At 35.2% G+C, this 15,595-nt stretch overlaps 1 protein-coding gene across 2 annotated transcripts in view; it reads left to right on the top strand.

The window, feature by feature from the left end:
* Klhl1 (kelch like family member 1) overlaps positions 1–15,595 on the top strand; it is a 235,906-nt gene that overhangs the window by 164,211 nt on the left and 56,100 nt on the right. For both annotated transcript variants that reach the window (XM_041669195.1, XM_041669204.1), the window contains exon 6: positions 6,981–7,167. In XM_041669195.1, the coding sequence (XP_041525129.1) occupies positions 6,981–7,167 (187 nt within the window). The remainder of the gene's footprint in view (positions 1–6,980; positions 7,168–15,595) is intronic.

The following is a 15,595-nucleotide window of genomic DNA, read 5'->3' as shown; positions in this document are numbered from 1 at the left end:
ATTTTGTAATGTTTATTAAAGCCTAATAGGTCAAGGTTCATGTTAGAATGAAAGGAGAGAGATTGGGGAGGTAAGAGTGATGCAGAGGCTTTAATTGAAGATAGCACAGTTTATTCTAATAGAAATTGATTAGACGATGTGAATTGTTCCCCTCAAATTTATGTGCATTAAAATATTGGGGACCAGTAGATAAATAAGCAGAGGAAAATACCGTTCGACAATGATTGGCAGGGTAACCTGAAGATATTGAACAATGTCTATCAATAAATAGTGATGTTTCCGTTGTAGCCTAAACATGGATCAGTCTAAGAAAGACATTCAAGCGGGAAACGATGGTCCACTTGAACATGGTGGTGTAAAATTAATATGCAGAAATTGTGGACCTTTGTTGGCACTAGGACAAAACAGCTGCTGACCGAAATTTACAGAAGGAATGTGTGAGTGTTGTATAATTTATTGGGATAAATGAGTTCAAGGTGGAGTAAAGTTCGTACAGAGCACAGGTTGACTTATTTCAGCTTTAGAATTTCTGAGCTTTCTCACTGTGAAACAATAAATTCAGCGTCAATAAATAAATAAATTATCGCAGCATAAAATCCAGTTCAATTGTGAGTAATAAAAACTCTCACTTGGTTAATTTTCTGAACACTACCTGCTTTGATTATGTCATTACTATTCTCATTGGGACTGCACGTTTTCCAATTATGTATCATCTAAAGGGAATCAGATATTTCTATATTTGAAATCAAATTAATGAACCCGCTTCTTTTTCATATAAACTGTCTACTTGTTTCTTGAAATACTGGAGGTAGACTTTTTCAGATGTCTCTGTAATATCTTTACAAGTCAGTTTGAATTGAGGGAAAATGAAACCTCTTTTGTTTCTGCTTTTTTTTTATTTGAAAGATAAAAGAGTTTTTTTGTTGTTTTTTTGTTTATTTTATTTTATTTTATTTTTTTATTGACAGAAGGAAAAAAAAAAGTTTCCCCCCTCCTCCCAGCCTCCCATTTCCCTCCCCCTCCTCCCGCCCTTCCCCCCCCACTCCTCTCCCCCTCCCTCTCCAGTCAAAAGAGCAGTCAGGGTTCCCTGCCCTGTGGAAAGTCCAAGGTCCTCCCACCTCCGTCCATGTCTAGGAAGGTGAACATCCAAACTGGCTAGGCTCCCACAGAACCAGAACATGAAGTAGGATCAAAACCCCATGCCATTGTCCTTGGCTTCTCATCAGCCCTCATTGTTCGCCATGTTCAGAGAGTCCGGTTTTATCCCATGCTTTTTCAGTCACAGTCCAGCGGACCTTGGTGAGCTCCCAATAGAACAGCCCCACTGTCTCAGTGGGTTGGTGCACCCCTCATGGTCCTGACTTCCTTGCTCATCTTCTCAGGAAATTCGGGATCAACCTACCCCTGGACCCAGCAATACCACTCTTGGGAATATACCCAAGAGATGCCCGATCATATGACAAAAGCATTTGTTCAACTATGTTCATAACAGTATTATTTGTAATAGCCAGAACCTGGAAACAACCTAGATGTCCTTCAATGGAAGAATGGATGAAGAAAGTGTGGAATATATACACATTAGAGTACTACGCTGCGGTAAAAAACAATGACTTCTTGAATTTTGCATGCAAATGGATGGAAATAGAAAACACTATCCTGAGTGAGGTAACCCAGACCCAAAAAGATGAACATGGAATGTACTCACTCATAATTGGTTTCTAGCCATAAATAAGCGTCACGGAGTCTACAATTGGTGAACCTAAAGAAGCCAAATAAGAAGGTGAACCCAAGGAAAAACATATAGTTATCCTCTTGCCTATGTTTCTGCTTTTTTCATTTATTTTAACATATTTAGGAGATCCCCAAGTTAGTTAGACAAGACAGTGTTTGCTTCATTAGATTGTTTTCCATGGAGACTAATAGAACTCAGAATGTAATGTGAGAATCTACTTGCTTAGAGGAGCTGAGTATCGAGCAGGCTACAAAGAGAGAGTCTTCCTATGGCTGTGCCAGTCCAGAAGACCCTGAGAAATTCCTTGATGAACAGCACTGGTAAACAAAGGAATACTGGAAGCTTCCAGTATTTCTGTCTGTTTTTCACTTTGTCTGGAAGCATAGATAGAGCTGAAAGGTGGACACATAGGGAAAATTATTCTAGACACAAGGAAGAGCTTTTTTTCCCCTTGTAAAAAGGGGCAACTATACCTATGTGATACTTACTGGGTTGTCCTTAGTTTTGTGAACACTGACTGAATCCTCTAAACACCATCTTACAATAACAGGTCCAAGGTATATTTAAAATAAATGATATCACAAATTTTCTAGGGAATGCTTGGGAAACTGCACACTATAAAAGTTTTAAAATACTTTCTTTGCATCATACCTATTCTAGTGTAATAAAACTGAAATCATTCACTGCAGTTTATGGGCTATAACAACATTTTATCAAACGTTCTATGCATTTATTTCAAATAGAAAACCTAAGAACCTCTATATGATTTCAAGTTCTCAAATGAATGCTACACTAATATTAATGAAATTTATTTTATAAATTCTAAATCCAGAAGTAGAAATTATTATAAAGAGAACACTTAGCAAGATAAGACTTAAAAATGATTTTGTCTGTTTATTTTTGCATTCCAGAAAATTAAAATTTTATTGTTTGTACAACAAAAAAAAATCTATCTGTTAAAGAGGTAATTTGGCTCATTCAGTGTCATCATTTCCTTGCCTACATGAAATTCTAGGTTTAATTCCCAGCATTTCTAAACAAAGTATTGTAAAAATGAAAAGACTTAAACTGTTCAGGTTCAATTTACCTATCCTAAACAACAAAACAACAAAAAAATAAAGTGTTATAAGATAAAACGGAAACTATCACATTACAGTTTGACAAGGACAACCAACAGAAGGAAAATGACCCAAGAGTAGACAAAGTAATCAAAGACCAACTCATTCGCATATGCAAGAGTACCACAGAAACAATAAACTGAAAAACAACAACATGCTCAGACCCATGCAGGCCATGTGATTGCTATTTCAGTTTCTGTGAGTTCATATGAGATTTGCTCAGCTGACATAGAACATAGTCTATTGACTGTCTTATTCTCTTTCTGCCTCCTCTGCCAAGGGGTTACCTGAGCTCTGAGGGAAGGGATTTGTTGGCAATATCCCATTTATGACTGAGTGTTTCAAGGTCTCTCTGTATATCTCTGTTGGATTGTCTGTCTTTTTTCTGTCTGCCTCTCTCTCTCTCTCTCTCTCTCTCTCTCTCTCTCACTCTCTCTCTTTCTCTCCTTTCTCTCTTTCTCCCTTACTTTCTCTTTTTCTTTTTCTGTTTTTTTTTCTGTTTTTCTCTGTGTTTTATCTCTCTCTATCTCTGTTTTCTCTCTGTGTTGTCTCTCTCTCCCTCCCTCTCTCCGTGTGTGTGTGTGTGTGTGTGTGTGTGTGTGTGTGGTGTGTGTGTAATACCTAGCTGTCAGCTTTTGTATTTGTTACCATCAGCTGCAGGAGGAAGCTAATATAATGATAGTTCAGTCTTCTACAACTCATAAACACTTTCAGTAATGGAGCAGAATACAACATTAACTAAAAATATCAGTAGCCCTCCTATACACAGATGATAAATGGGCTGAGAAAGAAGTTAGAAAAACATCACCTTTCACAATAGCCACAAACAGCATGAAATATCTTAGAGTTACTCTAACCAAACAACTGGAAGACTTATATTACAAGAACTTTAAATCTTTGAATTAAAAAATTGAAGAAGACACCAAAAAGTGGAAATATTTCCCATGTTCTTGGGTAGGTAGAATTAACATAGTAAAAATGGCAATCCTACCAAAAGCAATCTATAGATTCAATGTAATGACCATCAAAATGCCAGCAAAATTCTTCACAGACCTCAAAAGTACAGTACTCAACTAATATGGAAAAGCAAAAAACCTAGGACAGCCAATACAATCCTGTACAATAAAAGAACTGGATGCATCACAATCCCTGACTGCAAATTCTTCTCCAGAGCTACAATACTGAAAACACCCTGGTATTGGCATAAAAACAGACAGGAGGACCGATGCAACCAAATCAAAGACTATGATCTTTTTGTTTTGTTCATGGATTTGGTTCAAATATTTTACTGACGATTTTTGCACCTATGAGATTAAGGGAAATTAGCTTGTAATTTTCCTTCATTGTTGGAACTTTATATACTTGAGGAATCGGGATAATGCTGTCATGAAAGTAATTAAGCAATGTTCTTTCTATTTTGATTTTGTGGAATAATTTGACAAATATTTGCAATAACTCTTCTTTGAACATTTAGTAGTATTTGGGGCCCAAATCATCTGGCTATGATCTGTCAATTGGTGAGAGTGGGGTAATAAAGTCTCCCAATATAAGTGTGGGAGTATCAACATGTGGTTAAACTGTAGTAGAGGTTCTTTGAAAACTTGGGTACCCTTGTGTTTTATTTGCAGCATAAATATTAGGACTTGGAGTATCATCTTGGTGAATTTTTCTTTGATTAGTATCTTTTGATTTGTTTTGGCTTGAAGACTAATTGCTAGATATTAAAATTGCTAAACCAGCTTACTTCTTAGGACCATTTTCTTTGAATATCTATTCCCAAGGTTTTTTTTTTTTTTTTTTTTTTTTTTTTTGGTTTTTCGAGATAGGGTTTCTCTGTGGCTTTGGAGCCTGTCCTGGAACTAGCTCTGTAGACCAGGCTGGTCTCGAACTCACAGAGATCCGCCTACCTCTGCCTCCCGAGTGCTTGGATTAAAGGCGTGCGCCACCATCGCCTGGCGTGCCACCATCGCCCGCCCAAGGTTTTAAAGGGAGATGATATCTGGTTTTGATGTTGACATAATGTTTCTTGGATGCATCAGAAGACGGACCCTGATTATGCACTCATTCTGTTATTCTGTTGGGGAATTGAGACCACTGATGTTCAGAGATACAAATGACCAATCCTTGTTGATTCCCATTTTGTTTTTGTTGTTGTTGGTGGTGGTGGTGGTTGTGAGTGTTTGATATGAGTGCATTTGAGGTCATAAGTACAGTTTCCTTGCTGTGTTCAGAAAACACTATTTCCTTGTAATCTTCCATTGTATGTGTCTCTACTATTCATTCCAGATTATTATTAGTCAATTATCCTTGAGCCTTGGTAAGGAAGATGTGATAGAGATGCACGCTTAGTGAATCTTATTCTCTGCACCTGTCCTTTCTTAATGTTAATTGTTTCTGTGTTAATCAGCATCTATTGCAAATAGATGTATCTCAGATGAGTGATGACATGCATTAATTTGCGGAAATAAAATGTCCAAAAGAAAAGTAAGATGTGAGGGTCTTCTCTCTGGAACTGGGTTCTCTTACGCAAGATAACTGCTTGCAGCTTCATCTATTTTTCTGTGCATTTCATAACTTAAATAAACCCATATCATTTAGTAAGATGGGAGCTTTAATTAAAATGTCTCCTAAATAAAAAGTGCCGATACACAGATGAGTAAGACACAGAATTCGACCAAATATTTAAAGAGAAATTAACATTTTTTCTCATTACTTAGTAAAAGAAAAGGAACGAATATTTCCATTTTTGAAACCAATATTACCCTTATATTAACACAAGAAAAAGACCCATGAGAAAAAGAAAATTGCAGGCTAATGTCAGTGATGAAATGTAGATGAAAAAGTCTTCAGTAAAATTCTTGCAAGTTTAATTAAAGAATATATCAAAAAGATCTTCAGCAAAATCAAGTCTGCTTCATTGCAGAGATGCTGGAAGGGTAAAACAAAGATAGATATACATGTGTGATCACAAAATAAACAGACTTTTAAGACATAAATAACATGATCTACTCATTGGATGCAGACAAAAGTTCTCAGAAAATACAACACTGCTTCAAATTAAAAATCCTAGATAATCTAGGGTTACTGGGGGCATATGTCATTATAGTAATAATCCTCTTTTATTAAAAGGTTGGAAATAAATCTTTTCTAATGTTTAGGAGTGTGTTAATAATATTTGGATTCCCATATTGGTGCTAATTTATGATATTTTAAAAAGACTACGTGTAAATTTGTGTAATGCAAATTCTTGTGTTGTATTTTCCTACTTTTATTATTAATTAGATTACATATACTTTATAAAACTGTTATAAGAATCAAAAAATCTATTTTATCTTGTTAAATTATTAAAACATATAAAATAGTTTAATATTCTAAAATGGTATCTCCATATGTGAAGCAATAAAAATAATCATTGTAAGTATTGTCAACAAAGCTAAAACAAAAATCAAACAAATATATTATCAAAAACTTTGTCCAATTCATACATTAGTATATGTTTACACTTAACAAACTGTAATAGTTAAGGAATAATAAGCAATGTCATATACACACTATTCATTTTAATGTATTTTAAGGGAGCAAAACTAAGGAAATTAGAAGAATATCAATTACCAACTTGGATAATATTTTTTGTTTTTTTCTTTGATAATATTTTTAAAGCTAAAAATGAAGTTACTAATAAGTTGTTGTTAATTATTCCTCTATTTTCCTCTGGAGTTTTGCATTTCAATAAAAATAAGAACACAGAATTATGTTAAACTTAAATTAATCCATCAAAATTGTTAAAAGTCACTTTAATGACAATAGTATTAGATCCAACCATCTCAGTATAAATGACTTTTTCCACATATATCAAAATTGGAAGATTGCTGAATTTATATAATGAGTCAAATCATTAACATAAGGCAAGCCCACATTTAACTATTTAGATCAAGTGTCTAAATTTCCAAGGAAAAATATGAAAGGAAATATATATGTTTGTTTGTAATTTTTATACCTGGTAAGTCACTAATTTACTGTGATCCAAAGGTAAAAGAAATGACAAGGAATCACCCTTCAAGGTCAACACATAGAACATATACTCACCAATTTAGGAAGCAGTATTAACAGTGTCTGTGCATTATTTACAGATACTTGCTGACCTTGAAAACCATGCACTATTTAAGAATGATTTGGAATGCCAAAAGCTGATTCTGGAAGCAATGAAATACCATCTATTGCCAGAAAGAAGAACTTTAATGCAAAGCCCAAGAACTAAGCCCAGAAAATCTACAGTTGGAACTCTATATGCAGTAGGGGGGATGGACAATAACAAAGGTATGTGATTCTAGATCTACCCACAACTGTTCTTTTACCATGACTGAATTTGAATAATGCAATTTGCATAAACTAACAATATACACACAGCTTTGTTAAAAACAATACAAAAATTAAGGGAAGCATTAAACTCTTTTTGCAGTCTGCAGTTGCTGCTTGTAAGTCTTTACATATTATATTAATTTTGGTTTATCATTTATGAAATAAAAGCTGGATTTCAAACATCTGCTTGGAAAATAGGAGTTATGTGCTGAATATATTGGAATGATACTTCAATTTTATGACAAAGAAACACAGCGTGAGAGGATAGATGTTCTGGGAGAGCAGTAATGAAATAGTCCTGCCTTTGCGGATCTGAGAGTCTCACACTGAAGACAGAAAATGACACATAAGAAAAATTAGTATATTGACAGTGGAATTCATAAATTATGAATTTAATTCTGTGTCTACATATTTCTTGATTTAAAAAACAATAGGTGCATGTAAAGAACTTGGTTTGTAGGTTTTGGAAATAATGGATAAATACGATTATCTGATCTCTTTACTGCTTTAGCTTACACACAAAGCACGTATGCACACGCACACTTGTGTCCACTCATGCTCTGACACACACAGAAATATTCACACTCGCACACACACATATACATACAGACAGACACAAGGCATCATGTATGCTCTTCGGAATGAATGCCACTTCTTTAAAAATGCTTTATTCCACATGTAAAATACCAATGTATGGTGAGTCGCAGCTGTAAATCTGCAGAGGGCATTGTTTTTCCTAAAACAAATGTTTTAAACATAAATAATAAATCAATATTACCAAAATATCATGATATTTTCAAAAGGACATGTAGACGCTAGTTTGAATATTTACATGTTTAATATATGGTACTATTTGATGAATTTCTATAGAACAACAGTGCAATGCTCTTTTTGGAATTTTTATGATATTCAGTCCAACACTGATATAATCGTAAAATTCAAGCAAATATTTACTTTAAAACAAGTTATAGTATTCTATTTTAATTTCCTGATTTCTATACAGCCATTAGTACTGTAATTGTCAGATATTGTGACGTAATGTAGTTGCTAGAGAATAAAATATATGAGAATAACGAGTATGGTGAGATAGATTGCTTGTAAGGATATGAATTTTTCTTTCTTTTTTTTAGGGAATTCAAATATTTGCTTTATTAGTATATACATAGTTTATTTATTTAGTTATTTTTTATTTTTATTTTTCCATTCAATTATTTAGACTTCCTTCCCTCCTTTCAATCACTTCCTGCTCCCCCACACCTCCTCCTCCCTCTCCCACCCTGCTTGAGAGAGGGCAGGGAATCCTGCCCTGTGGGAAGTCCAGGGACCTCCCCCCTACACCCAGGCCTAGGGAGCTATGCATCCAAATAGAGTAGTGTCCCCAAAAGCCAGAATGTGCCATAAAAACAAGTCCCAGTGCCTTTATGAATCAATGGCTTCTCAGTCAGCCCCCATTGTCAGCCACAATCAGAGAGTCCGGTTTGATCACATGTTCATTCAGACCAGGTCCAGCTGGATTTGGTGAGCTTCCATTAGAACAGGCACACTACCTCAGTTGGTGGACTAAACCCTCGTTCCTGACTTCTTTGCTCGTCCTCTCGCTCCTTCAGCCCTTCAACTGGTCCTTGGGAACTCAATCCATTCCTCTGATCTCTATCTCCATCTGTCACTGGAGGAAGATTCTATGGTGATATTTGAGATAATCATCAGTGTGATAGTGGGGCAAGGACAATTCAGGCACCCTCTGCTCTGCTGCCCAAGGACCTAACTGGGGACATCCCCGTGGACACCTGTGATCCCCTCTAGAGCCAAGTCTCTTCCCAACCCTAAAATGGATCCCTTAATGTAGGAATCTTCTTCCCTGCTCCTATGTCCGCCCTTCCTCCATCTCCACCTTCCCACTCCTCCAAGCTGTTGCCAGTCTTTCCCTTATCCCTTCCCCTCCCCTTTCCCTCAACCTCACTCCCACCCCTACCTCCACCCCCATGCTCATAACTTTTGCCCTGCAATCTTGTTTGCTTCCAATTTACAGGAGGATCTATATATGTTTTTCTTTGGGTTCACCTTGTTATTTGGCTTCTCTAGGCTTGTGAACTATAGGATTAGTATCTTTTGTTTATGGCTAGGGTACATACCATATTCATCTTTTTCGGTCTGGGTTATCTCACTCAGGATAGTGTTTTCTATTTCCATCCATTTGCTTGCAAAATTCAAGATGTCATTGTTTTTTTACAGCTGAGAAGTACTCTAATGCGTATATATTCCACACTTTCTCTATCCATTCTTCCACTGAGGGACATCTAGGTGGTTTCCAGGTTCTGGCTATTACAAATAATGCTGTTATGAACATAGTTGAACAAATGCTTTTGTAGTATGATTGGGCATCTCCTGGGTATATTCCCAAGAGGGTATTGCTGAATCCTGGAGTAGGTTGGTTGCGAATTTCCTGAGAAACAGCCATACTGATTTCCAAAGTGGTTGCACAAGCAATGGATGAGTGTTCCCCTTTCTCCACATCCTCTCCAGCAAAGGCTATCATTGGTGTTTTCAATTTTAGCCATTCTGACAGGTGTAAGATGATATCTCAAAGTTGTTTTGATTTGCATTTCCCCGAGCACTAAGGAAGTTGAACATGACCTTAAGTGTCTCTTGGCCATTTGAACTTCTGTTGAGAATTCTCTGTTCAGTTCAGTGCCCCATTTTTGAATTGGGTTAATTAGCATTTTAAAGTCTAGTTTCTTGAGTTCTTTATATATTTTGGAGATCAGACCTTTGTTTGATGTGGGGTTGGTGAAGATATTCTCCCATTCAGTAGGATTCCTTACTGTCTTACTTACAGTATCTTTTGCTTTACAGAAGCTTCTCAGGTTCAGGAGGTCCCATTTATTCAATGTTGCCCTTATTGTCTGTGCTACTGGGGTTATACATAAGAAGTAGTCTCCTGTGGTTATGTGTTGCAGTCTACTTCCCACTTTCTCTTCTCTCAGGTTCAATTAGGTTGGATTTATATTGAGGTCTTTAATCCATTTGGACTTGATTTTTGTTTTGTTTTGTTTTTGTTTTTTCGAGACAGGGTTTCTCTTGATTTTTGTGCATGGTGATAGATATAAATCTATTTTCATTCTTCTACAGGTTGACATCCAGTTATGCCAGCACCATTTGTTGAAAATTCTTTTTTTCTTTCATTGTATACTTTTAGCTCTTCTGTCGAAAATCAGGTGTTCATAGGTTTGTGGGTTAATATCCGGGTCTTCTATTTGATTCCATTGGTCGACTTTTCTGTTTTTATGGCACTACCAAGCTGTTTTCTTTACTGTAGCTCTGTAATACAGTTTGAAATCAGGGATGGTAATGCCTCCAGAAGTTCCTTTATTGTATAAGATTGTTTTGGCTATTCTGGGTTTTTTGTTTTCTCATGTAAAGTTGATTATTGTTTTCTCAATGTCTGTGAAGAAATTTGTTGGGATTTTAATGAGGATTGCATCGAATTTATAGATTGCCTTTGGTAGAATTGCCATTTTTACTAGGTTGATCCTACCCATCCAAGAGCCTGGGAGATCCTTCCATTTTCTGGTGTCCTCTTCAATTTCTTTCTTCAATGCCTTAAAGTTCTTATCAAATAGATCTTTCACTTTCTTGGTTAGAGTTATCCCAAGATACTTTATGCTATTTGTGGCTATCGTAAAAGGTGAAATTTTTCTGATTTCACTCTCTGCTTCTCTGTCTTTTGTGTATAGGAGGGCTACTGATTTTTTTGAGTTGATCTTGTATCCTGCCACATCACTGAAGGTATTTATCAGCTGTAGGAGTTCTTTGGTGGAGTTTTTGGGGTCACTAACATACACTATCATATCATATGCAAATAACAAAAATTTGACTTCTTTCTTTCCAATTTGAATCTCCTTGATCTCCTTATGTGTCTTATTGCTTTTGATAGAATTTCAAGCGCTATGTTGAACAGATATGGTGAGAGTGGACAGCGTTATCTTGTTCCTGATTTTAGTGGAATGGCCTTGAGTTTCTCTCCATTTAATTTGATATTAGCTGTTGACTTGCTATATATTGCTTTTATTATGGTACAACTTCATGTGTGTGTGTGTTTATTTGTAAGGAGGTGATATTCTTCTAGAAAAGCCATCATTAAAATCAGAGAGAGATGCCTGTTCATATCCTTGTTGTCACTTAAAATACAGAAGCCCTAATATCTCAACAGGTTATTATAATTCTGTAAAGGGAGAATGGTGAAAGGAAATGGATTATGTAAAAACTAACAATACAAGGCATTCCAAAATGTGCATATGTGTATTTACTAGTGATGCAGGTACCTCAACAGTAACCAGGATGTCCTTTCTTATATTATATGATTAAGTCAGATTGACTAGTAACTCTGGACTCTTTATAAACTTACTAGTTTATAAAGATTCTGTAAAATATTAATAAAGTTTATACAGGAAGAGTCAAATACAATAAGCTTTTCATGAAAGTGATTTTCACATGCACATGAAGATGCCTGAGAGCTTATAAAGCAACTTAAAATATCATTCAAGAATAAAAATCCAAAATAAAGTAATAAAATAATGCATGAAGTCTATAGTGTGCCACACAAGTGTTTTGTTGCTTGTGCTAAAGACTAAATGGAGGTTCATGCTGAGCAAGGCTTACCACTGAAATACATCCCTGTAAAGTGTTATGTTTGGAATATGATGTTTCCACAGAAGATCTTTTCTTTCAATATGGATTCCCAGAAGATGCTTTCATTAACAGATAGAATGTATAGAAATATAGATAAAGTAAGATGGTTAAGTTACTGAGGGAAATATTTAATGAATACATTTGGTGTGCTGACCTTTTTTGCTCCGTCTTCCAGATTCTATGAGACAACTAAGTTTGTTTTATCCTCATCTTTTATGTAGCAGAGCCAAGCAAGGCTGGTCGGAAATGATGAAATAATAAAACAATCTTTGATTTTTGATTTGGTTAACTGATGTATATTTAACTTTAAAGATGGCAAGGAGAAAGCGTTTGTAACTATATTGTTGTCACTGAAAATCTTGAAAGGTATATCTTTAAGAATCAAATAATTTTATCATGCTTTAAATTACTTAAATATAAATATGTTTATTCATCTATCTCCATTCTGAAAATTATAAGATGACTATAACATTAAACAGTTTTTAAAAGGGAAATAATTATACAGAAATAATTAAATACTTTTACCATCAACCAAAAACAAATACAATTTTAAAATCTATCAGTAAATTGTGAGTTAACGTCTTATATTTTCTTTTTAAATTCATTAATTAACTTATTTTTTAATTATCTTTTCTCATTTTACATACCAGTCAAATTTTTCACTCCCTCCCCTCCTCATACTCACTCCACCTTCCCCCCAACCCCCATTCACTCCACCGAGGGTAAGGTTTTCCATGGGAAGTCACCAAAGTCTAGCACATTATTTTGAGGAAGGACCAAAGCCCTCTCCAATATATCTAGGCTCAGCAAGGTATCCCTCCAAAGAAAATGGGTTCCATAAGCCAGAACAAGCATTGGGGATAAGTCCTGGTTACACTGTCAGTGGTCCCATAGTCACCCCCAGGCATTCAAAACAGTTAGTCACACACACTCAGAGGGCCTAGTTTGGTCCTATGCTTGTCCCAGCTGCCAGGCCAGAGTTGGTGGGCTCCCATTCACTCAGGTAAGCTGGTTCAGTGAGTATCTCAATCATGGTCTTGAAAAAAACTTCAATTAGAAATCATATAGAAATTGTGAAAATAGTTTTGAATGTTTGACTTAAAGGGAAAATAATAAGTGCTTCGAGTGAAGTATAACACATCACTGTCTTAAATATGTGTGTAAATATGCAAGATGTTAAATAAGATTTGATAAAAAAATTTTCAAAAAGGCTTCATTAGGTGTATTTTCAAGTACATACTGATATTTAGATTATTTCTAACATCATAGAAATCATAGAAATATTACTGTTTTTTAATCAATGTTTTAAGAATAGTATTAATTTCATTCTAATTATGAAAACCCCTTAAAAAGAAACTATTCAAGCATATATTTTAAAAAGATAAAATCTAGTATGATTTGAAGGCATAAAAACATCATTTTTGCTGTTCCACACTTTATGCATGTACACTTGTAGTCATACACTGAGCTAGATTGTGTGCCTATATTTTTTATAGGGATGCATTTATATTTTAATCATCTTCAGTCTACTATATTAAGATATCTATATATATGTGTGATTGAAGTTACTTATGCCACTTTTATACAGTACTTTTAATTTTCTGTACTAAACTATTACATACATATATATATATATATGTGGTTTTTTTTGTTTGTTTGTTTGTTTGTTTTTTCGAGACAGGTTTTCTCTGTAGCTTTGGTGCCTGTCCCAGAACTAGCTCTTGTAGACCAGGCTGGCCTCGAACTCCCAGAGATCCGCCTGCCTCTGCCTCCCAAGTGCTGGGATTAAAGGCGTGCGCCACCACCACCCGGCTGTACTAAACTATATTTAAGCAGTTTACCAGCACTCACGTTTTTTATAAATAATGTAATCACTTGTTTATTTTAACCTAAATTGTATTCCTTTCTGTTGGGAGATTCTACTTGGAAACTCAATGTGTGGGAAAATATTCCTTCTATAGCATATGGAATAATTTCCTTCTGGAAACTTTATGCAGACTTATATCAATAAATTAAATAGTATTTTATTCTGAAAATGATCTAATATATTAGAAATAATTACATAATAAAGCTTCTAAATTTTTGTATTTTTAATTCTTATTTAATTATTTTTATTTTATTCATTTTTTGTGTGTGTGTGAATGTTTTCCTTAATGTGTCTCTGTACTTACACTGCCTGAGGTAGCTATAGAAGATGCAATGGATCACCTAGCACTGGAGTTACAGACAGTGTGATATGCCATATGATTACTGTGAATTGAACCTAGGTTTTCCTAAGAAGCAATAAATGCCCTTAACCAATGAGCCAGCATCTCTAGCTCCCATGACCCCTTATTCATATATTTTCTCTTTGAAGGATGTAATTGGACACACTTTGTTTTTAAGTTCTTTTTGAGCTATAGTTTCACTGTTTAGATCAGACTGGCCTGAAACTCTCAGCAATCCACTGAGAGTTTTAGTGCCTCTGCCTAAAGAAAGGGATACACCATCAGGTCTAGACTGTTTAGAGATTTAATGTATTTAATCAAGTGCACATATATGAGTTCCTCCTTTTCTAATTCGTTTGTATTTTGTTTCCCTTGCTATACCATATAATACCAAGATAAACAGAAACAGTATATAGGACAATGCTGCAATTTTCTTTATTTGAAAAGAAACAATTTTTAATGCCTTAGAGATTTGTTGTTAGAATCTAGTTGGTTTCGTAGCAAGCCTGACAAATTCTGAAAGAAAGATGAATATTGTATAAGAAAATATGCTGAGGCTTGGGAAAACATTAAGTTTCTGCATCTAGAATTCATTTTCTTTTGGCAGACTGTTAAATTGAATATCACCTTCTAAACAAGAATCAGGTACTTTGAGAGAAACATTTATTACATATGAGAGCTGTCCTCCAACTTTGCATTCAATAATTATTTGAATGCTCTTTAAATTCTTCTCTGGAACTGGATATGCCTGATCTGTCCTCTTCTAAGAGTGAAGCATGCCTTAGAAATATAGCTAAAGCTAAATTTAGCACCATTGCACCCAGATTCTGCCTTGGTTTCTGTCTCAACATATTACTTAGAAATAAGAAATATGTAGAGTCCACAAACAGCCTCACCCTTCTTCCCTTTCCTGGGGGATCTGAATCTTAGGTCCTGACTTCTCTGTAAGCTCTGCACAGCCCTTGGGTCACCCAGGTCAGAAGTCAGCTGAGAGGCCTCTGGCAGAGTTCTGGGAGGCCTCATTGCTTGGCCTCTGTGTATAGACCTTTCCTCCAAGAAAAACAGAAAACAGTCATGGGTTTATTTTTCTACGGTTCGTTTCATAGAAACCTTGGCCTTTTCAGTATAAAGTCACTTTTATTTGTGTGCATTTGGAAAACAAGAAAGAAAAAAGAAAATAAATCAAAAAACAATAAACCTAAACAATTATTTATCCCAAAGCCTTGTATTCACTCCTGCTATAGCTGACACTATAATTTGAGTCATACTTAGAGAAAAAAGTTCTGTGGCAACAGTTCTTTCCGACCCGGAACTCTTTGTTTTATTTTCAGATATATAATAAATTTTCAGGATCTTACTTTATTTTCTTATTTCATTCATGATGTTTATTTTTATTTAATGGTAGCTATTCCTCTGTATTTGTAAGTGATTCATCATTGACCTCTGCAAAAATAAACTGAAGGACACCTCAGTCCTTTCAATATATTTTC

The sequence above is a fragment of the Microtus oregoni genome, unplaced genomic scaffold, assembly GCF_018167655.1.
Source record: "Microtus oregoni isolate MIOR12 unplaced genomic scaffold, Mior012 000001F_ref0000356, whole genome shotgun sequence".
Lineage (NCBI taxonomy): Eukaryota > Metazoa > Chordata > Mammalia > Rodentia > Cricetidae > Microtus > Microtus oregoni.
This window is presented reverse-complemented; position numbering and strand designations above follow the sequence as displayed.